Below are 23,064 nucleotides of genomic sequence, written 5' to 3' on the forward strand. Positions count from 1 at the left end.
GGCAGATGTTGGAGATTATCAGTAGTAGTTGTTTGGAATTTATTATTTTGCTGTTGTAGTCAGTTTTTAATAAATGATATTTTCTTTATTTTCATTTGAATGGCTAAGAAGATTTACTTAATGGAATTTAACAAAGATGACTTTTAATAGTTATTATTCTTATGTTTGTTCCCTTAGCATTTGACATTGTGCAGCAAAGAAATGGTTATGGAGAAGCCCAGTCCGCTGCTTGTAGGGCGGGAGTTTGTGAGGCAATATTATACTTTGCTGAATAAAGCTCCAGAATATTTACACAGGTAAATTTTAATTGCATATTTTATATTTTTATTTGGTTTTATTTTCTTGAATATGACTACATATAAATTTTGTCTTTCCTGTCTTCTCATGTCCTGACAGTACCTTTGCAAAGCACGCTCAGTATTTTAACAGTCTGATGGCTTAAAACCAGTCTTCTTCAAGTATTTTTGACTCAAATCTACAGTAAGAAAAACACCTCACATTATATCCCATTATATAACACATTCACATCTGTACACATCACACACATATACACAATTACATACTCTTGGTATTTTATATTTCATTTTTTTTTAATAAAAACCACAGACTTGACCAACTAATGGGTTCTAGTCTTTGTTGAAATCACAGGCTTAAGTTTGTTTTTTGGGTTTTTTGGGTTTTTTTTGTTTTTGTTTTTGAGTTGTCTGTAGCAATGTTAGGAAATGAATCAGTTAACTGATCATACTTGTGAAAATTCCTTCTGATTGATCCACAAGATAGTATTCCTTGGTAAAACAGCAACAGTAGCCTTGTTTACTATTTTGGCAAGAGTTGGACATCTGTAAGGTTCTTTTTTCCCAGAGATTGAAATAAAATTGATTTATATTATGAGTAGTATTTGTAATTTTTGTTCTACCTGGTTTATTTTAGCAGGTGGAAGATAAGTGAGACCTTTGTAAGGATTAGGCTCTGCAAGCATTTGTTGTAGAACACACTAGCCAAGTGAGTTAAGGATAAATATACCATTGTCACTTCATGTGGGAAAGACTGTTAAAAGGACTTATTCTGTTATCTATAGGTTCTCTTTATAATCATGCTGGGCATTCTAAAGTTTTACTTTGCATTATGCCCCTCCATTGTTAAACCTGTGTGTAATATTCCCTATGTTATCCCAGGGGACTTTTTTATATAACTACCACCTCCTCCCGTCCCCATCCCCCCAATCAAAAGGAATACCTGTACATTTTCTATTATAAAAATAAACATTCTTATTGACAGGGTATGTGAGTTTGAGGGAGAATGGAGTTAATAAGGCCTTTAATTATCTGAAATTTAGTCTTCACAATGTAGGCATTAGCATTTTTAGCTTTTTTTTTTAAACAGGGAAAAACAAGGCTCTCTACCATCATTTCAAATAACAGCACAAACTTCTGTTTTATACTTAGCTTATGTAACAGATTTCCCTGTTACTGAACGTTTAGTTTGTTTTTAATTTTTCACTTATTAACACTAATGAATATCCTTACACATGCATTTTTGTGCACCTTTCTAGTTATGTTCTTAGGTTAAGTTCCTAGAAGTAGAATTGTTAAGTCAAAGGTATGATTATCTCTAAGGCTTTTCTTATACACACTTACAGCCAAATTGTCCTCCAGAAGAATGATAGCTGTTTACATGCTTGCCAGTAGTACATGAGAGAAAATAGTATAAACTTAAAAATATAGGTAATGGTTAAAAGCATGGACTCTGGAGCCAGCTGCCCCGACTTGATAGGTGTGTGACCTTTGAGGAGTTAATTTAACCTCTTCTGAAGTTCAGTTTGTTCATTTAGATAATAGCACTTAATCCTGAGGTTGTTAGGAGAGTAAAATGAATCAATATGTATACAGTGCACTGAGAACATTGCTTGGCATGGAGGAAGTCTTACATGTTTTGTTACAATAGGAGCTGAGTTCTCTTTACGAAAAAATTAACTTTGCATGTTGATAACCTTAATTTAGGAAGATATTAATTCTAATTGCTTTAGGTAATACCAGAGAAACACTAATTTATCATGTACTTAAGAGCAGTATAAAAATATAATTGAGAAATTAGATGCCAAAATAATGTAATTTTTTTTTAACTTAGTCTCTGAATTATTTCAATTAATTTATATCTAAACTTTTAACCTAAGCCTTTGGAATTAGTAATCATTTGGAACTCTCAGTAGAATGAATGTTAAACGGTATCTGATTCCCAAACAAATTTAGATAATTTTTGTATAGTTTTTGTATCTGATGGGGAAAAAAATGGGTAAATTAACTACAGCATCAGTGTTTAGAATATATTTTGAATATCTCATTTTTCTACTTAACAAAATATAGATATGGTAAGAATTAGATGAGAATAACTAATGACTGAGTGTATATTTAGTGTGCCAGGCACACTAAGAATTCTGTGTCATTACTCATTTAATCCTTAGAACAACTCTGTGGAGAAGTTACTCTTGTTCCGTTTTATAACCAAGGAAACTGAACTTTGAGGACTGTAAGTCTCAAGATTACATAGCTAATGAGTGACAGAGCCAGACCTGGAAACTAGGTCTGTTTGACACCAGAACTCTACTGCCTCTTACACTTCTCTTCACAACTGAATGTCAATCATTATCAATGGTTTTACAGGTTTTATGGCAGGAATTCTTCTTATGTTCATGGTGGAGTAGATGCTAGTGGAAAGCCCCAGGAGGCAGTTTATGGCCAAAATGTAAGTATCAATTTCATATGCATTTTAGATTACTTTAGGTTTTTTTTGAGGTAAGATAGAGATTTGGAAAAGAGCTTCTTGTGCCCATGGATTTCTTCTTGAATGAAATCAGCTATACTAGAATTATGTTACGGTAATCATCGAATGTGCTTTGAGTTCTTACAAACATCAATTTTGTACGAAGCACGGGTATTACACTGGCATGGATACAAAAGAGAAAATGGAACATTTTAATATCCTTGGTGTGTTTTATACATGAAATAGTTGAGACAGTGTATAACATTTATAGAAATGTGGGCTAAACTTTATGTTACAGGAGTGCATAGGAGTATATACTCCTTATGACTTTGTAGAGGATGTGGGACTTCCAGTAGACTCTGAATGATAAGATTTGGCCTTACCAAACAAGAGGAAATTGAAAGTAGGAGAAATGGCATCAGCAGACAAGCAGTAAAGTTAGCTGCGAGGTTAAGGAGTAGTCAACACAGTTTACGTGAATGACATACTTAATACGGAACAGTGGGAGAAAGCTGCACAAAGCCTATAATATGAGACAGCCATTGTGATTTCTCGTGTAGAGAGGTGACATGTTGAAACTAGTGGTTCTAGGAACATTAGTCTGTCAGTAATGCATAGCATGGTGGAATGAATTCAAATGAGGCAGAGAGATTAAGTAGTTAATATTCTAGAGTTGCGAGGAAATCAAAGTCTGTAGTATTGAATAGGTAATGCAGTATCATGAGTTTGTATTTCCACCCCACCTTCTTCTCCTAATAAAGGATATACACCACAAAGTATTATCTCTGAACTTCAGCGAATGTCATACTAAAATTCGTCATGTGGATGCTCATGCAACCTTGAGTGATGGAGTAGTGGTCCAGGTCATGGGTTTGCTGTCTAATAGTGGACAGCCAGAGAGGAAGTTTATGCAAACCTTTGTTCTGGCTCCTGAAGTAAGTTTTCATTTCAGTTAATTTTTACTTACGTGATTTCACATTACTGTTACTAGTTGCTTGAAGTGGCCAGAGTTTCTTCTTACAGGTATAGGTATGCATGTAGCTGTTTTTGAGAAATCTGTATTGGACCTGTTGATTAATTTATTTGAGCTTTGTGTGTGTGCTTTGACTATTTAGAAGTAAAAATGAGATCCTGATACTAATGTGTAAATAGATGATTAATAGAAATAATGTTTATGTTATTATTTTATAGGTTACATGTTAAACAAAATGGAAAAATTCTGTTTGTTAATTGGTCCTGGTTCTTTTATATTGAGTAGCCATTTCTTGAGTTTCAGTATTCCTTGAGTGATCTTCTGTAATTTACTTTATATTAACATCATAGCATGTTCAACTTTGGAAAATTATATTCAGTCTATATCATTTCTGTATTATTAAAATAAAAATTGTGTTTACTTGTTCTTTTTATGTAATACCACATTTATGGGTATTTATGGAATACTTGGATGTTGTTTTCCTATAGGGATCTGTTCCAAATAAGTTTTATGTTCACAATGATATGTTTCGTTATGAAGATGAAGTATTTGGTGATTCTGAACCAGAACTTGATGAAGGTGAGGTTACTTTGAAGATACAAGGGTTTTGTCAGTATCAGTGCTCTTTAAGGACATGGAAAGTGTGAAACTAAAGAAATTTGCCTCTGTTGTAACTGAGTCAAACTCCCTTTTCTCCTTTTTGTTCTTGTTGTTATAAAAGAAATAGTTCATTATATGAAATTATATAAAAATCATACATAGGAAGTGAAAAAGTTTCCCTCAATCTCATCCTCTATTGATAACCAAAAGTTTGGTGCCTAATATAGAAATTTGTTGTATTCCTTACTGACCAGTACTTTTATAAAAGTGGAAGTACACTGGCTCAATGCTTGCTTTTTTTCACTTAATATATCTTTGTTGGCTGGTTGTTTTTTTTTTTTTTTTTTTTGGCTATACCATAATTATTTAATTGATCTTGCGTTGATATACATCAGCTTGTTTCCTTTTCTTTACCATTATTCCTCCATTGAATCGATGTGACAAAGGAAACTGAGTTATGACTTTAATAGCATTTTTTTCCTACCCTTCCCTTTTACTAATAGACCTTTTTAAAAAATAGAGTAAATTCCAAAATTCATCTTGCTTGCTCTTCAGTTTAAGAGAACAAGGAATACTGCAATTAAGTGCCTTTGTAAGAAATATCATATGACTTCTTTAAACATTAAAAATACGTATATCAAATTGTGTATTAAAGCCTCTTAAAACGAGATGTGGTATATTATGTATTTCCAGAATCAGAAGATGAAGTAGAAGAGGAACAAGAAGAAAGGCAACCATCTCCAGAACCTGTGCAAGAAAATGCTAACAGTGGTTACTATGAAGCTCATCCTGTGACGTAAGAATAGTGTCTGCAAGGCCAAATTTGGTCTAAACTATAATGTAGTTGCAAGCTGGTTTTTGTTTCTAGAATTATTGTTGAAAGTAAATTTTTGCTAAAGCTATGAAACCAGCATTTGAGAATTTACTGTGTATATGCAAAGTAAATTCTATATGGAAAGCATTGTTGTATTTAATTCAAAAATTGAACTTGCTTTGGCCCCAAACTGATCATTTGCTGATAATGCATTGTGTTTGGGACAACACAGAGTAAGCATTTTATTTTTTAAATATGCGGTTTGTTTATAGTTAGTATTAAAGTAAACATTTTTAGTAATCCAGTTTTTAAATTAGGTTAAAGAAATGCTGCTTGAGAGTATTATTCCCTCTGCCTTCTAGTTCTTAATGGACTTTTGCTTTAAAACAGCTTATTACTAGTTATGCCCATCAAATTAGAGAAATGCTGAATTTTCTTTTTTTTGAATTGATCATTTCACTCATACTGAAAAGTGAACAAAACATTTTATTGTAGTAATGGCATAGAGGAGCCATTGGAAGAATCCTCTCATGAACCTGAACCTGAGCCAGAATCTGAAACAAAGACTGAAGAGCAGAAACCACAAGTGGAGGAGAAGAACTTGGAAGAGTTAGAGGAGAAGTCTACTTCTCCTCCTCCTGCTGAACCTGTTTCTCTGCCACAGGAACCACCAAAGGTTAGAGCAGAGGAACTCTTTAGACCTGTAACATCACACTTTCTTATTTGGTGCCATTAATGAAGCATGACCTTTGTTCTGTTATTTAAATTGTTTAATAGTAAGCTATGCTGTTTTTATGTATATGAAAGAAGCTGTGGGGTTTTGTTTGGTAATTCTGAGGAAATTTTATTGTATTTTCACCCCCTAAAAAACACCCCTCAGGATAAAATTTAAGATTAATCCTTGTGTGTGTGCAGTGTTTAGTATCTTCTAGTCCATGTACTAAAGCTGAGAGTTGCTTTTCCATTCTGTATTAAGTCCTCTACGCACGGATGCAACAGGAGTCATGCAATTTCCCAACTTAAAACAAGTTGGCCTATTGCTAAGAGAAGTGATACAAGTTATTTCTGGTTTAAATGGGAACAAATTCCTTACTACACCAATTAAACTATCTTGGAAACATGAGTGACACCCATAGTGTATCATTTAAACGTACCTAAAACACCTTTTATCTTTCTGTAAAGTAGAAGGTTAAAGTGTATTTGTGTAGTGAGAGAAGGAGGTTCCTTGTTCAATTTGTGAATGTCTGTTAAACTTTCCAGCTAGTACTTTCTTCTTTCCTATCCTTCCCCTCTCCCCTTGACACCGTCACAACACTTTATCTTCCCCCAAAAGGGGAAAGAAATTGGTTCTATTAGGTTCTTATTTTTCTAGCATGTGTAGTTGTTAGTGGTTTTGTTTGCCACTTGCTCATCTCCTTAGAGCATATAGGAACTTGCTTGTGGATTTATTTAGTAGTTCAGACAAAACAGTCAAATAATCTTGCATAATGAGATTTCGAAAGCTGGCACATAGACTGGCATGTGTGTGTGTGCCTTTCTTTTAGGAGTCCTCCAATATAGAACAATAGTTTAGAAATGAAAAGAAAATATATATTTGGAAGTTTCCCTATAGGAATGTTGGTGGTTTTCCATGATTAGTAGTCTAGGTTTGTTGCATTTCCTGCAGGCTTTCTCCTGGGCTTCAGTGACCAGTAAAAACCTGCCTCCTAGTGGTACTGTTTCTTCCTCTGGAATTCCACCCCATGTTAAAGCACCAGTCTCACAGGTAACCAATCTGTGAACACATTGGATTGTATCCTTGTTACATTGCCAATTGCTTATCTTTTTTATACTTTTTAAAATGAGTCAATCAGAAATTATGGATTAAATATACAAAAAAAATTGTATTAAGTGTCAGTGCACCCACTTTAAATGCCAAATCTCCATTCATCATCTACATAGGTGGTATTTGGGGTTTGGGTGTGTCAAATACAGATTAAGTTAGTTTTACCAATATATATTGTCATTTAAAAGCCTTCTTAAAATAACCAAAAAAATATCCTTTTTAAAAATTTAGAATTTTATTTAGCAAAAATATTTTAGGGAAGAAATTTGGAAAGGCACAAAGTAGTATGACATTATAAAGAATCATTGTTTTTTAAAAATAGAAAAAACTCTAAAAAATACACTGCCTAAGCTCTCAGTCTGTAAGTGGTTCATACCGTTTAATTGAAGCCTGTACCAACTTATGACTGTAGTGTTCACCTTAACTGATCGTTCTAGTATTCTGCTTTTTGTCTGTCATCCTACCCATTTCAGAGCTTTCAAAAACATTGAACATAAGACACTGGCTACCTAATAAGTTTATTAGGTGTAATGTAGAATCAACTAAATTCTAAAGTTAATAGGCACAGTTAAAGGGTGTCCAGTACTTTCCCCTACATTTTCAATCAAACTTCGTTCCACTAGAAAATTTACATTTAGAATGGTTAGTGCACATAAAATTGTGTTTATATACCTCTTTATATACTCTAAACAGTGAAACTTTGAGATTTCAAAAGTAGTTAGTAATTATTAGACAGCCTTTCTGGTGTTGTAGGCATAATCTGCTACGTAATAGAATACATGACCTCGTGATACCTTTTTTTTTTTCAGCTAGATATTCAGGAAATATTGAGTAATTACCTCAGATCACAAACTAGAATTCTGTCTTAACGAAGAAAATTAATTTGCCAGGTATTGACTGTGCTTTTCTACCCATCTGAAGACTCAATAAGTGACTTACGGATTTTCTTTTGAAATGCTTGATTTGTTATCAGATTTGCATTAGCAATCCTTTGGATGTTACTTGATTTCAGAGAGTTGGCCACATTTATTTTAAACTCACTGCTAGATAAAAGTTAGAGTAGCTTATACCTCTTACACCTTTAGTGTGGCACCAGGCATTGTGCAAAGCACTAGCACTTAATATTTATTCTTATCTAATCCTCACAACCACCCTATGAGTATGGTTACTGTTATTATTCCTGTTTTACAGATAAGTAAATTAAGGGCTAGAGTACTTCACCCAAGGTCAGATAGCTATGTAAATAAAATAGTAGGGCTTCGAATTTACGCAGTTGGACACTCATGGAAGCCTATAGGTTTCTTTAGCCCTTGGAGGGGAATGTATCTCTGTTTACATCAAAGAAGAAGAGTGCTGTGTCTAAGCCATGTCTAAATTACATTATATTAGATCCTAAGCTCTTGTCCAGGGGGAAAAAATTTTTTTTTTTAAGTTTTTAAAAAAAATTGTAAGAGACTGTTTCCCAACCTACCCCTACCCCCTTATTAAAACAAAATTTTAAACATTTATAATTTAAACTTTAAAAGAACTTTCTGATCTCCTTAAGCTATGTTAGAATGAATTCGTGATTTTTTTCCACTTGATTTAATAAACCCTTCAATTTTATTTTGTCACTTTGGTGTAGTATCCATTTCCTTAACACTTTTAGCATAGATTATTAATAAAAAGAGAATTAAATCTAATTCCAGGGTATTGGTAGGCATTAATTTAGAAGTAGGTAAGTTAATTTCTTGGTAAATTTTGTGGAAGTCGATTAGTTCATTTAAATAGCTTATGTGCGGTTGAAATACATATTAGTTGTGGTTTTACCTGCTGTTGAGTTGATTTGATGGTTTCATGTTTATTTCATATTCTATTTGATTTTCATTTGTGGAATTTGTCATGTGAGCACACTTTTTGGTTGCATGCAATTAATTGTAAGGCCCTAAAGTAGTTTGTGGTATCTTAGTTATTTTACCTCCTTGGAGCAAATAGTTTTAATGAAATTGAGCTTGAAGAATTGTAAGTGTACAGCTGGCTTAGTTGACATACAGTAATCAGTTACTGAAAGAAATTTTGATTTTTTTTTTTTTGGTCTTATTTTTCCTATATTGGCATCATCTAATATCTAAAAGTCAGGTTGCTAAATTAATGTATGGATTATTTGTAAGATGTTGGCACTTACTTAAATTTGTGTTTTTTAATTTTAAATCCTTAAAGGATAATGAAGAACTTTCTTGTTTTGTTACTTGCAGTTATTTTTGTTTCAGTAATCTGTTTTGAAAAGAATCTGAATCAGTCAGCCAGAATTCTTTTTCTTGGTTTGAATGAGTCGAGGTTTTTCTGAGACATTTAAATTAAAAGGTGTACATTTGCTATTTTTATTAATTTATTAAACATACTAGCTTCATCAGACTTTGTTAGAGAATATCCTTTAATTCTGTTTTACTTTCATACTGAAGTAAGTTGTGCTTTTAGGCCCTGCCCTGCTTAGCTGAAATTTCTAAATAACTACCTTTTTCAGGCATCAAGTTTTCGGTCAAATTATTATGTAGTCTTAAATTCTAAATACAGATAGAAGTGGTCTCAGGGCTGTAACTTAGGTCCCCTGGTCAGGCATAGAACATTCTCCTACATGTTTTGTGTTAGAGAACTAAAAATGTAATTTAATTTTAAATGAACCAATAGTTACTGAACATCTATGTTTGATGACACTGTGCTTGATTCTTTATCTGGTGTAGAAATAAATTAAGATTATGGTCATTGTAGGAATAAATACATACTAAAAACCTGGGAAAATTAAACATTAAAAAAATTTTTTTTAACTAGCAAAATTCTAGAACATGGAAAACAACTTCATTTTGACGGAAATGGGAGATCTATATGGAAGAAAAACAATTGGGAGAAACAGGCAAATCTGTTAAAAACTGCTAGGGTAGGAGATAATATACCTTTTGGTTACAGTAGGTGAAATTATTTATAATAAATGGTTGTTTTTGAAAGAAACATATCTCTTTGTATCAAAATGTGTCCTTGCAAATTATAACATCCCAGTTGATACAAATTATGAAGGAGTTTGAGCCACTGCCTGGGCTGAGGTACTCACAGATGATCAGCCATAAAGATAGGGCTGACATCACTAGCTTTCTGATTCGAGGACACAGTCTTCATATTCCTGCTGAGGGCTTTCAGCAGCCTTTGCAGGTGCATATTATTTTGTCTCTTCCTCGGACCATAAATATTTAGGCAATAGACACAGCCTGAAAAGGTTGGGAATACTGAAAATGCCAATGTATTAAAGAAAAGGTAAAAGTAGATGCAGATGTCATTTTGTTTTTAGCATAGTTACTTTAATTAATGTGTTTAATTTAGCAGTTAGCAGAAACTTTTGGAGGGTACCTTAAAATGAACTATTACTTACCCTGCCACCCCCAAGAATTAATTAAGAAACATGGTTGGGGTCAGTCCTTAAATAAATGCACACCTCCCCCATTAGGAAGAACAGTAGGGAGCTAAAGGACTTCTTTGACTATTTGAGATGCTATCAACACGTTCCTCTCTTGTTTTTTTATGTGCATTTTAACTTCAAGATAGTATTTTTAGACGCTAGAGTACACTAAATTGTATATTTTGAACTATCAAAATATTGATTTTTTAAAAAAATTATGGGATGGGGTTTAGAAGATATTGCTGAGCACTATTAAATTTGAAGGGCAGCATACTAGATAATTAGAAAGGATGTGTCATATATTCTTGTCTTCCTAAGATAAAGATGGCTTTTTATTTTGTATATGTATTTACATGGAGTGGCTCATCTTGCATTTTTGAATTTTGTAGCGATACCTTTTATGCCATCTCAATGTGGATGTAACTTTATTGAAAAAATATGGTTGTAAATAAAAAGCAGCTTATTGTGAGTTACAGCCTTGAGTGAGAAAATAAAATTTACCCTACAGTCCTAGATTGGTACAGAATATCTTTATAAAAATTTATGTTTCACATATATAGGACACTACGTTAAAAATATTCTGAACTTAAAATGACCATTATGCCTTGTTTTTTTAGTTGTTTTTCTCCTGTGGAATGTGTTTCTATATAATGTGTTTTTTCCCTTGTATTTTAGCCGAGAGTGGAAGCTAAACCAGAAGTTCAGTCTCAGCCACCTCGTGTGCGTGAACAGCGACCTAGAGAACGACCTGGTTTCCCTCCTAGAGGACCAAGACCAGGTGAGTCAGCCCCTTCTGTGGCCTTCATCACTTAGCACTTGAAAAGTTGAAGACCGAACTTAAAAAATTAAAAAAAAAATTATAATGTGTTTTATATGCAAATCCTTTTAGTACCAAACTGCTTAAAGGCTTAAGTAACCTGCTAAATATAGCCTGGGCAAAACAACTTTTAGGGGAAGATTAGTTGACATGCCATAGAGACATGTATTTTGAAGGTGTAAAAGAATTTTGAGACACATTTTATTTGGTTATTGTCACTGGTTCTAAGAATTCAAAACCGAGCTGCCAATAACCTACTCTCTTACTTAGCACTCTTATCTCTTCACAGATAAACAGTAAGCACACCCTGATTCTTCTTATTTTGATTGTCTTAGGTATTAAGTAAGTTGCCATGATTTTTGACTTGTTTCCATTGTTAGCTAATATATGTAGAACATCTATTTGAATTCTATAAGTATGTTTAGATTGCTTTTGGGAGGAGGTGGGAGATAGTATACATCAAATTTAGACAATGTAATTTTTTCCCACAAAAGTAAAATAACTGATGTGCTATTATTAAGAAGTCATGGGAGCTGGGGTTTATCCTAGCTTTGTCACTGATTGAGTTTATGATCTTGGGTGAGACCCTTAAATCATGAGCTTCTCTTACACCATTCAGTTACTACACAAATTTTTCCTGTGTGATGCCTTTCTTTATATGCCTCATTGTGTTCCTTGTGTCATTGGGAAGATCAAATAAGATTTTATATATATACATAAAGAGCACTCTTATGTGTATAAAAGGCTATATAAATGAGATGTTATTGCTATTAAATTTATGGATTTGGCTATAATTTCATACAGCCAAAGATTAATTTGTGAATTTCAAAATACTAAACAATTATTTAGTACAAGTATACCTCACTATCTGAAATCTATTTGGTTTCTGGGTGATGGCAGGAGTTTGGTTAAGGAGGAATACTTGTACTGCTAATATTTGGCTTTCATATAATCAGACCAGAAGACCTAGAAGAAGGGACTTCAGCAATCTAGTCAGTGTCATGTTTTTTTCTAACTAACCTACTAATAATAGGCACTTCCACCTCTGTTCAAGGAGCTCACTATCTGATTAAATAAACTAAAACAGGAATATCAGGGTTTTTTTTTTTTTTTTTACATTCATTGCTTTGAGCTAGTTTTTGTATGACATTGTAGACTTTAATTAATCTGCTCTATTCCCTTTCTCAGGCAGAGGAGATATTGAACAGAATGAAGCTGATAACCGTAGAATAATTCGCTATCCAGATAGTCATCAACTCTTTGTTGGTAACTTGCCACATGATATTGATGAAAATGAACTGAAAGAGTTCTTCATGAGTAAGTAGTTTATTTTGCTTTATTGTAAAATGAAGCAGAAGGAGAAGAGAACTCTTTTCATAATGTATTGAGGATTTTTTTAAAAAACATTTACCTCTCTGTACTATGTATACCTCTAGGTACTAATCACCTTGATCAGAAGGGAGTAGAAGGTTATACCAGATGTTTCTCAGTGACTGTACTGAGTGTTGACTGGCCTGGTTCTGTAGAGGTTAGAAGAAAGAGCTGGATGAATCAGTCTTAGATTTGGAAATGGGATTCATTTGGCAAATTCAAGTCAGAAATAGAAAATAACATTGTCTCTCTGAAACTGTGTACGTAACTTCCCTTTTGAAAGGAGTAATAAAGATGCAGAAGGGTAACAAAACAGGCTAGTTTTTGTTGGCATCTTAAGTGAATGACCTGTAAGAGTGAATGTACCTTAATTGTCACTGGGTATAGCAGCTTGCAACTTTTGTTTTGAAGTGGATCAAGGAGATGAAGGTATTTCATCCTGAACAATTAAAGTCACAAAATATTCTGTTAAAATATTTAACCCTTGGTGTAATGTATATTTTCACAGGTTTTGGAAACGTTGTGGAACTTCGCATCAATACCAAGGGTGTTGGGGGAAAGCTTCCAAATTTTGGTTTTGTGGTTTTTGATGACTCTGAACCAGTTCAGAGAATCTTAATTGCAAAAGTAAGTGACTTAAAGGGCATAATTCAATACTTTATTATTCCTGTTGTATTTAGTATTACTTAGAAAGTCTTTTTTAAATGGTAAAGTTAAAAATAGTTTACAATGAAATGGTATTTATGCAAAGAATAAAGATTTGTTAGTAGTTTTAAAGTCTGAAGTATGGATTGTTTTAAATTTATTTCATTATTTGCTCTGGTAATGAAGGTTGGAATAGATTGCATATTGAGAATTTTATGAAAAGTTTTTTTGTCTCCCTGGATTTTCTTACTTATGTATGATACTACATTACTATTATTGTCTAACCTGCCCATGTAAAATTTTTTCTTCCCTTGTAAAGCCAATTATGTTTCGAGGGGAAGTACGTTTAAATGTGGAAGAGAAAAAGACAAGAGCTGCCAGAGAGCGAGAAACTCGAGGTGGTGATGATCGCAGGGATATTAGGCGCAATGATCGAGGTCCTGGTGGTCCCCGTGGAATAGTGGGCGGTGGAATGATGCGGGACCGGGATGGAAGAGGACCCCCTCCAAGAGGTGGCATGGCACAGAAACTTGGCTCCGGGAGAGGAACCGGGCAGATGGAAGGCCGCTTCACAGGACAGCGTCGCTGAGGCTCCACTGTTGGCAAAGTCTTGGCAGTGGTACATTATTCATCGTGTTTGCATTCTTGTTAATTTTTTTTTGGCTTTGGAATGTGACACAGCCTTTTTGATCATTTCTTTGATGTGAAAAGCATCTTTTAGTTATCAGTTAAATTGAGGTGGACATTATTTCCCCAGTTTTACAACAGGATTCGCATTGTTAATTTATAAATCTAGACTTGGAGAATTAAGGACTGAGAAATGACCATATCTTAAACTGTCTGCAACAAAATGAACTTAAAAGGACATGCCCAACTGAATTCAGGTCCTTTGAGTCAAAAAAAATCCTCTGCTGCACATTTTGTTTAAGTGTTACTGTTTCTGCTTATTAATGTTGGAAACACAAATAGTGCAATTTGTGCAATTGGAGAATCTTGCCTTTTTCCTTGGCTCCCCCCAAAAATACAAACCAACAGAAACTTGTTATGCACTCATCAAAATGCACTAATGGGTACTCTGAACTCATTAACATTGACATCTGCAAAGGAGGCAACAGGGGAAAAAACCTTTCATCTTTTTTTCCAGTAGCGCATAGTTGTGAAATGATGAGGGCATTTTTACCTGCTTGCTGTGACCAGCGTGTGTACACATAAACCTTAACAAGACTACAAGTATATTCCAGAAGGAAATCATTTAGTTATGAACTAAATAACAAAAATCAGAACTTCAAATGCTATGGTCTTGAATATTAGACCAGATTTCGTAGCTCCATATCTAAGATTTTTCTACCTGCCCCTCTTCAGCACAGGGATGGCTGGCTGCTCAAAACACTCCTCCTCCCCCTTTTCCTTTCTTTAAGCTGTGTACAGTGAAAATTGTCTTTACTGTATTTTGTTCTCTGGTAATGTAATAAGCATGATGGTGCCTTCTATTAATACATCATTCCAGTCTTGCTGGTAATTTTGTACAGTATAGTGTATGAATTGCTGTGCTGCAAAGCCAAACAGCTACAAAATGTTGAAAAATCATTGAAGTGTATAAAAATTGCAGTATCTTTAAAATCAGTAAAATTGACTAGCATATTATTTACCTTGTTCTTCAGTTAACAACTTTGTGTTCTCTGTGGGAGGGAGTCTTGTGTGTTTGGGAGGGAGGGGGAAGGAGGAAGTCAGTTATTTGAGTAAGTCTCTTGTTGACTTTTCTGTTAGCCTGAATGTGAACGTTGAAGCGTATCACTTGAGAGGTGCTGGAAAAGTCAATCAACTTGATGTACATTTTTAGTGACATTTTAAAAGCAGTCAGATTCCATAAATGGCAAGTAAACCTGGAGTGAGGATACTGCAATTTTCGGAGAAAAGAACAGCAGCTCTTAAGTGTTTGCATTTTCTGTTTGGGGGGCAGGGAACTGTCATTCATTTTGCACAATTCTTGAACTGATGTCAGCACCCGAGTGGCTCTGAATTTAAGTCTGGGACGACATCTTTTATTTTTACATGAATCTCTAAACAATTCTGTGAGCAAAGTTTGTAGCTGCTGGATTATTGTCTGTCTTTATAGCAAGTTCCAGTAAACCGCAAGTATGACAAAGGATATCCAATTTTATGCTTGGAGCATTTAGTACCTACTAGTTTCTGGATGTTTCAGGCTAGGAGTGGGGTAAATAAGTGTGACCACTTAAAGCTGCTGGTTAACATGGAAGACTTCTCCAGTCTATCTTAGTAAAAACAAACAAAAAATGCACTTGACATAATAGCAAACTGGTTCTGAATTATGGAACTGTTTGCTGTTTAGTAAACAAGCAAATGATGCACATATTTTGTTTTTCATGTACTGGGCGATATAAGTAAAATTAAATCTGTCCCTTTTTTTCCCCCTTGAATGAGGTCTTCCATGTTCGAAGAAAAGTCTTGCACTATTGCGTATATTTTGGGGACACAGATTTCTCAGTTTCCATTTTGGGGGGTTAAGGATTTTTTTCCTGTTTGAAATATTTTTACACTTTCTGATGTATAGTACTTGAAGTTCTTACCAGAAAATTACTTTTGAGTTTTGAAGCCTTTATTCAAACTGCTTTTAAATGAGTGGTTTCTTGTCAGTGTTTTGTTTTTTGTAGCTTATTTTCCCTCTTTCATTTCTTTCTCCTTCCCATTTTATATATATATACATATATATATATATATATATATATATAATTTCCAATCCAAGATATTGCCCTGCCACCCATGAAAACTTCTGGCACCAAAAGTAATGACAAATGTTAAGTGTAATGGAAAATTAAAGCAAAGAGCCATTCAGCTTCAGTCTTTACATACCATGAGTAAAACATTAAAACATCACATGGAGAAGTTTACATGGTGATTGTTCACCTGCAGTACTGTGGACTTTTAACATTTTGTCCCCCTTCAGTGAACCAGAGTAAAAGTATTCATCTACCATTACTGTTATTTGCTGTTTTTTGTTTTGTTTTGTTTTTTTGTTCTTTGTTTTTTTTCTTTCTGGATGGTAATATTCTATTCTATCCTTATGACACTATTGCAACCAAATTGGCTTTACCATCTTGGCTTTAGTAGGTATAGAAGACAATGGATTACCATCTTTATTGCTGTAATGTGTTAAGCATTATATGCTAGTAGTATCTAGTTTAATTGTTTCAGGTGGAAAGTATTCTTTGAGTTTCCATTTTGAATGTGTTTGGACTAAACAAACAATAAACTACTGATGTCTGCAGCATTTATCTATGTCCCTAATTTAATCTGTAGGTTTGTGTTCCAGAATATTTTCTCCCAATTGCATTTCACACAACCTAAGTAAAAATAAGGAATTATTCTAAAACCAACTATTATTTGTGAAATTTGATATATAAAATAAATCATTTAAGTAAGACTTGAACATTGTTAGAGACCTATCTCAGTTCAGTTAGATAGCTGGTGTACAAGATAAAGAATGTTAGAACAGAATAATAAGTGGTAAGGAAGGTGAGAATGATGTAAAGCAGACGACTAAACATTTATTTTTTATAAAAATCTTGGGTTTTCCAAAGGATTGCTACCTCATCTCAGAAGGAAAAGAGAAAGGGGATGGGAAGACTGAGGTTATCTGAAGTTAAGGACATGACCCAATTCAGCAATTAGAACAGATTTGTCAAGCTCTAAAGGAATATTAAAAAGGAAAGAAGAGTCATAGTTATGAATATATACTTTAAATGAGTAATGAAGTCATAAGGCATATGTAATTTCAGAACTTTGTTAAAAGGGGTGAAGAAAGTGAATTTTTCCTGATATATTTATAACACTGTTTATGACGATTCCTTAAATCGGTCTTCACAGGTTTGTACTGAAGAAAAGCCAGAACCACCATTATTTAAATACTCCTGGGCAGTAAGACTTAAGATTTTTATAAATGTATATTAAATTCCTTTCAATGTTAATTATAATGTATAATAACATCTAATTTTATGGCTGTGGAAAAAAATTTTAGAAGGGGTAAAATGTATATGCGACACTAATATTGCAAGCAGAACCAGATCTGAAGGAGCAAAATATCATTTGGTCCAGGAAATTTATATGCAACAAAATATTTGAAAGTTTTACCCATACAAGGTGCTACATTTAACTGTGTTATATGATATAGTCTTTGTATAAAGTGAATGAAAATTTAGTGGATATATGTTCATATTTTTCCTTTAAATTAAGACAGCTTGCTCATCATTTATATTTAACTACAGATGAAGACTTGATTTTTTTTCATTCTGTGTTCATAAGACTTTCTAATTATTAAGTCTTGATCAATTTAATGCCAGAATTCTAAATTATTTTAAATTACTGGATAAATGAATTATTTATTATGTCCTGAAAGAGATTTCCCTTCGTGATGGATTTCAGTGGGTTCATATAGAGAGTAATTGTTGTAAAAAAAATTTTGCATAATTAAGTCAGTGTTCCTAAGTAATGAAGTTTCTGGGTATTTTTGACAAAGACTGAAATCTTCCAGTCTATTTATGTAGTATATAAACACCTTATACTTCAGAATAATAGGAAATGAAGTCTGTTTTTAGCATTACCAAATACTGGACAAAATACTATAAATGTGGGTTTAGGATTAAACATTCACAGAAAAGATTACTACTCCTGTCCTTGATCTCCTCAGAGTTTTGATAAAGCTGATTGCCTACTTGGAATGCTTTGTTTTGTGACATTAATAATATTCTTTTAACTGCTCCTGTTTTCTGTACTCTTTATCACCCCATAACCACCATTATCCCCCCAACACACACACACACACACACACACATCTGTCCTCAGTCTCTTTCCCCACAGATTTTCTCTGAATGGTTTCATTTAGGCCAGGAAGTACCTTAGCTTCAGTGTATTGTCCATTCAGTAGATTCCATATAGTGTGATGGTCAAGAGAAGGGCTTTGGAGACAGCCTGGCCTTGAATGGCAACTCCACCACTCAATGGTTACATTTTCTGAGCTCCTGTTTAAGTCATTTGTAAAATGAGGTGGATGATTGTGAGGGCTCAGCGAGTTAATACATAAAGCACCTAAAACAATGTACTGAGCACTCAGCAAGTGTTACCTGATACTGTTTTTCACTCAGTTGAATTTCTACTGCCTCCCTATTCTGTGTTTCAAACACTTCTTTTTTTAATCCTTTTTTGCCTTGTCCCCTTTTGAAGTCCTTCAGTAATTCAAAATTCGAAAGTCCAAAACAATGTGTTTTCTCTTTCTAAGTGACATGCATACCTGGTTCGCTGATAATGAACATCTCTATTTTTCTGACCTGTTTAACCTAGAAATGTTTGGAGTCTCATCTGTTCTACTTAATATTTTCTGTTTGTCTCCCTTCTATCCATTTTTCAGGCTGCAGGAATATCTGTTCATGCTCTTCTGATTAACTTTCACTGGCTCATTTAATTCATTAACTATTGAGCTTCTGAGTGCCAGGTGCTGTTCTAGGTACTGTTGATAAAAGATGAAATGAACAAGGTTCCCCGCTCTCGGGTTAAAAAGGTCTAAAAGTGAGTGTTTGCATATTTAAGAAGGTAGCTAGGGGGCAGACCATAAGGAGGTTGGTCCTTATCCCAAGAGCAATAGGAAGTTGAAGGTTTTGTTGAGTGGCGGGAAGGTAATTCTACTTTGAAATCTCTGGAGTTCAATAAGTTGGGTCTCTGGGTTAATTGAAGGAGTTAAGTAATGAGTAAATGAGGTGAAAGGATGCTGTAGGAGTTCAGTCAAGAGCTATGAAAGTAGAATGGTTGTAGTAGCTTGGACTAGAGTGGTGATGTTAGAAACCTAAAGAATTTGAAAGGGGGTAAAACATCCAGGTCTTGGTGAGGAAAAAGGTGGTATCTAAGAATCTGAAGTTGTTCACTTGCATAATTGGAAAAGTAAAGTGATATGTGGAACAAATTACTGATAAAAAACCAGGTTTCATGATGGGGAGGCAGGAGTGCTATTGGAACCTCTTGGCTTTTGGTGTGAAATGGACCTGAAAAGAGGAAGCTGTATAGGACGGTATGTAATTGTGACTTGTGCCTTTTAATTTCAAAAACAGTATATAGAGTGGCAAGTTTTATGTATATTTTATTTTACAACAACACAAGAGCATGGTATGCACATCATAGAAAGTAAAGAGAATCCAAAAGAATGAACATCCACAATTCAGCCTGTAGATCCCTATAAATACCTTGGGGTGTGTGTATGTGTGTGTGTGTGTGTGTGTGTGTGTGTGTGTGTTTTCCTTTATACTATTAAACATTGCTTTAATGAAGACAGACCACTTAATGGTGTTTATCAAGTGTTTATTGAGCACCTCTGTGTGCCAGGCACTGTTCTTGATGTTGAGGATACATGAGCAAGACAAGTCCATTGGTCTCCCTCTGTCTGAGCTTAGGTACTTTACAATGGAGAAGAGTAGTTGTAAATGCGATGTAAAGTAAGATAAAACAAAGCAACTGAGTGGCAACTTTAGATGCCTAGAGTTGACATGAAACATAGGAGCTCTCCACTCAGAGGGACTAGATAACATGTAAAGCTTAGAAAATTGGAAAAACTTAGAGGGTAATGAGAAGAAGCTGGGATAGGTGGATTTGGGTCAAGGGGGGCAAAATGCTAACAGGTGAATTAGACTAGATCATGTAATTAACCCACATAAGCAGTTTATTTGGATTTCTTTCTAATTGCAGTATGAAGCCATTAAAGAGAATTAAGCATAGGAGTGATACGCCATGTAGAGGCTAGATGGTAGGAGGATAAGAATGGAAACGAACCTGTTGTGGTAGTTCAAGACTACTATATCTGAGGGAGGGTAATAGATTTAGGTTATTTTTTGGCAGCTGAATTTAGGTGTCTGAAAGGAACTGAGAATGATTCAAGTTCTGAATAGTTAACATAAATGTACAAATCAATGAAAATCAGATATTTCCACTTTAAAATAGTGTAACCAGTAAAATAGTTATCTTTACACCCATTTTTATCTCTCAAATGATGTTCCTCCAATATTTGAGGATATACTGTGAATCATACTGCTGGTAGCTTTACATCTGATTTCATATTTAGGCAAACTAAGGTGTAGTTATCTATTTTACAGTCAGGGAGACAGGCTCAGAAAGTTTATGATGGTTACACTAGTACGAAATGATTTGAAATACTGGATTAGCTATAAGAATTGATCTACTTTAAAAGATGAGTGATTTTAGGAAAAATGGGTTTTAAGCACTAAAAGTTTAATCTTTGCAACGTATTTTTATCCTGGCTTTATTTCAGAAAATTGGAAAATCACAGCCTCCAGCACTAGCAGGCCTAAAATTAATTCAGGAACTACTACATTCAGGAAATACAGCGTTAAGCAATGAGGCAGAGTGCAGACTTGGAACAGAAATCAAATAGCTGTTAAATACTGTGAGTCTGAGCTGAGAAAAAGGAATAATTTTTGAGGGCTTGTCATTTCACATATGTTATATCTTAATCTGATAACCCTATTAAGTTCATCTATTTATTGTGTGTTTTTGAAGAGGTGAACTAAAGCTTGGAGAGGTAAAAACAAAGCTCTGCCTGGCGTATGGTGACGAGGATAGTGACTTGGAATAGAAAACAGATGTGAGACATTTCAGTTGGATGGTGACTTATCAGAAAGGAGTAGTGATGTTTCAAAGACAGCACTAAAGTAACCAGTATGTGTACAGGAAGTGAGAAAGACTTGTATAGCAGTCAGTGAATATTAGCATCTAATATGTGCCAGAAACCTCCCTAGGTGCTGGTTGGCAATACAGCAAATACAGCCTACCCTCAGGAAGCTTGTAGTTTTCGAGGGAGGGAAGCAACAAGTAATTTCAGTCCTGATTAGTCCTGGGCATAATACAACTCATTTAGTTCCAACAGCAATCCCGTGAGGAGTACTATTTATTTTACAGAAGGATACATTCAGGCACAATGGGGTTAGTTACTTTTCCAGTAGCACCTGGCTAGTGGGGGATAGAACTAGTAGGGAATGTAATAGTAACTAGAAATGGGGCTGTTCCTTAATCACTACCAGGGGTGGTAATGAAAGGCCTCAAGAGGTACATGTGAGATCTGAAATGAAGAGAAGGCAGCTTTGAGGAGGAAGAGCGTTCCAAATAGAACAAATGCAGAGGCCCTGTATTTGGAAGGAGCTTGGAGTGTTCAAGGGCATTAACGCCAGTGTGGCCACAATAGTAAGCAGCTGATATCAAGAGACAGGTAACAGCTAAATCGAGGATGGCCTTGTAGTTGGATTTTACTCTCGAACTGGGATTGTAGGGATCTGAGCAAGGAAATGATGTGATCTGAATTAGCAGGGAACCAGTCAGGAAGGGCTGTTGGGTGATGTCGATGGTCGCTTGGATTAGGGTTGGAGCAGTGAAGATGGTGATAAATGGTCAGTTAATAAGATAATTTGGGATACAACCTACAACACTTTATTATGAATTGGATTTTGAATGTGAGGGAAAGATAATTTTCAAGGATGACTCCTAGGATTTTTATGCAACTTGGTGTGGAGGGCAGTACTCTTACTGAGATAGAGAAGGAGCAGGAATGAAATGTGGAGGGAAGATCAACAGTTCTCTTATATCCATGTTAAGTTTCATATGCCAATTGAATATCCAAGAAGAAATATCAGGCAGTATGGTACGATTTTGGAATTCTGAGGAGAGCTCTGTGCTGTGATTGGTCAGCAGAGGTCTTTGCAGCTATTGAGTTAGAGGAGATCATCTAGACAGAGAGTGTACAGAAGAGAGGAGGCTGAGGACTGAGCCCTCCGACACTCCCAACATGTAGGGTTCTAGAACAGGAGAACCATGCATAGAAAACAGACAAAATATGGCAAATATTGGTGTCATGGAAAGCTAAGTTTCAAGAATTTGTCTTGGAAAGTATAGAAAGTTGTGTCACGCTGCCGAGAGGTCAAAGAAGGTGGTGAATTAATTAGGGTGGACTAACTGCTAAAATAAATAGACCCCAAAATGTCTAATGGCTCAAACACAGTAGTTTCCCCCCCTCATATAACAAAAGGCGGAGTGGTCACGAAGAGGTCAGTAGTCTGGCTCCCCCTCAATCATTTAGGGACCCAGATGAATGAAGGCTCTACTAACTTCACAGTGTGGCTTCAAGATCACATTATACTCATCTCCATTACAGCTAGCTGGGAGGGAAAAGGAACATAGAGGATCTTTTTTTTTTTTTTTTAATTTTATGTATGTGTTTTTGGCTGCGCTGGGTCTTCGTTGCTGCACACAGGCCCTCTCTAGCTGCGGCGAGTGGGGGCCACTCCTCACCACAGTGCGTGGGCCTCTCACCTCGGCGGCCTCTCCCATTGCGGAGCACGGGCTCCAGGCACGCGGGCTTCAGCAGTTGTGGCGCGTGGGCCTAGCTGCTCTGCAGCACGTGTGATCCTCCTGGACCAGAGCTCCTTGTCCCCTGCGTTGACAGGCGGACTCAACCACTGCGCCACCAGGGAAGCCCCAACATGGAGGATCTTGAACGGAGATTTTCATGGGCCAGGTCTGGGAACGGTACACATCTCATGTTCCATTGGCTTGAATTCAGTCGCATGATCACCCCTAACTGCAGTGGAGATTTCAGAAAATAAGCAAGCTATACATAGAGAAAAAAGGAACCAGTTTACTGTGAGTAGCTAGTAATCTCTGCCACAGATGGCTTTGTGTAGGTCTCAGTGACTTCTGGGAAGAGCTATTCCAGTGAAGTGATAAGGATGAAAGCCCAAGAGAGAACAGGATGTAGGAAATGAAC

General features: G+C 35.2%; 1 protein-coding gene across 5 annotated transcripts in view; it reads left to right on the top strand.

Annotated features, from left to right (window-relative positions):
- Positions 1-16,518, top strand: part of G3BP2 (G3BP stress granule assembly factor 2) — a 68,113-nt gene extending 51,595 nt beyond the window's left edge. For 3 of the 5 annotated variants that reach the window (XM_082463827.1, XM_082463826.1, XM_082463824.1), the window contains exons 2-12: positions 178-296; positions 2,661-2,742; positions 3,522-3,695; positions 4,222-4,312; positions 5,027-5,129; positions 5,643-5,823; positions 6,814-6,912; positions 11,075-11,177; positions 12,405-12,533; positions 13,096-13,214; positions 13,552-16,518. In XM_082463827.1, coding sequence (XP_082319953.1) covers positions 202-296; positions 2,661-2,742; positions 3,522-3,695; positions 4,222-4,312; positions 5,027-5,129; positions 5,643-5,823; positions 6,814-6,912; positions 11,075-11,177; positions 12,405-12,533; positions 13,096-13,214; positions 13,552-13,821 — 1,446 coding nt within the window. In that variant the 5' untranslated portion in view covers positions 178-201 and the 3' untranslated portion in view covers positions 13,822-16,518. The remainder of the gene's footprint in view (positions 1-177; positions 297-2,660; positions 2,743-3,521; positions 3,696-4,221; positions 4,313-5,026; positions 5,130-5,642; positions 5,824-6,813; positions 6,913-11,074; positions 11,178-12,404; positions 12,534-13,095; positions 13,215-13,551) is intronic. The other 2 variants (XM_082463828.1, XM_082463825.1) reach the window with 1 other exon arrangement.
- Positions 16,519-23,064: the final 6,546 nt, after the last annotated feature.

Source organism: Balaenoptera physalus (genome assembly GCF_965194825.1).
Source record: "Balaenoptera physalus genome assembly, chromosome: 5".
In the NCBI taxonomy this organism is placed as follows: Eukaryota; Metazoa; Chordata; class Mammalia; order Artiodactyla; family Balaenopteridae; genus Balaenoptera; species Balaenoptera physalus.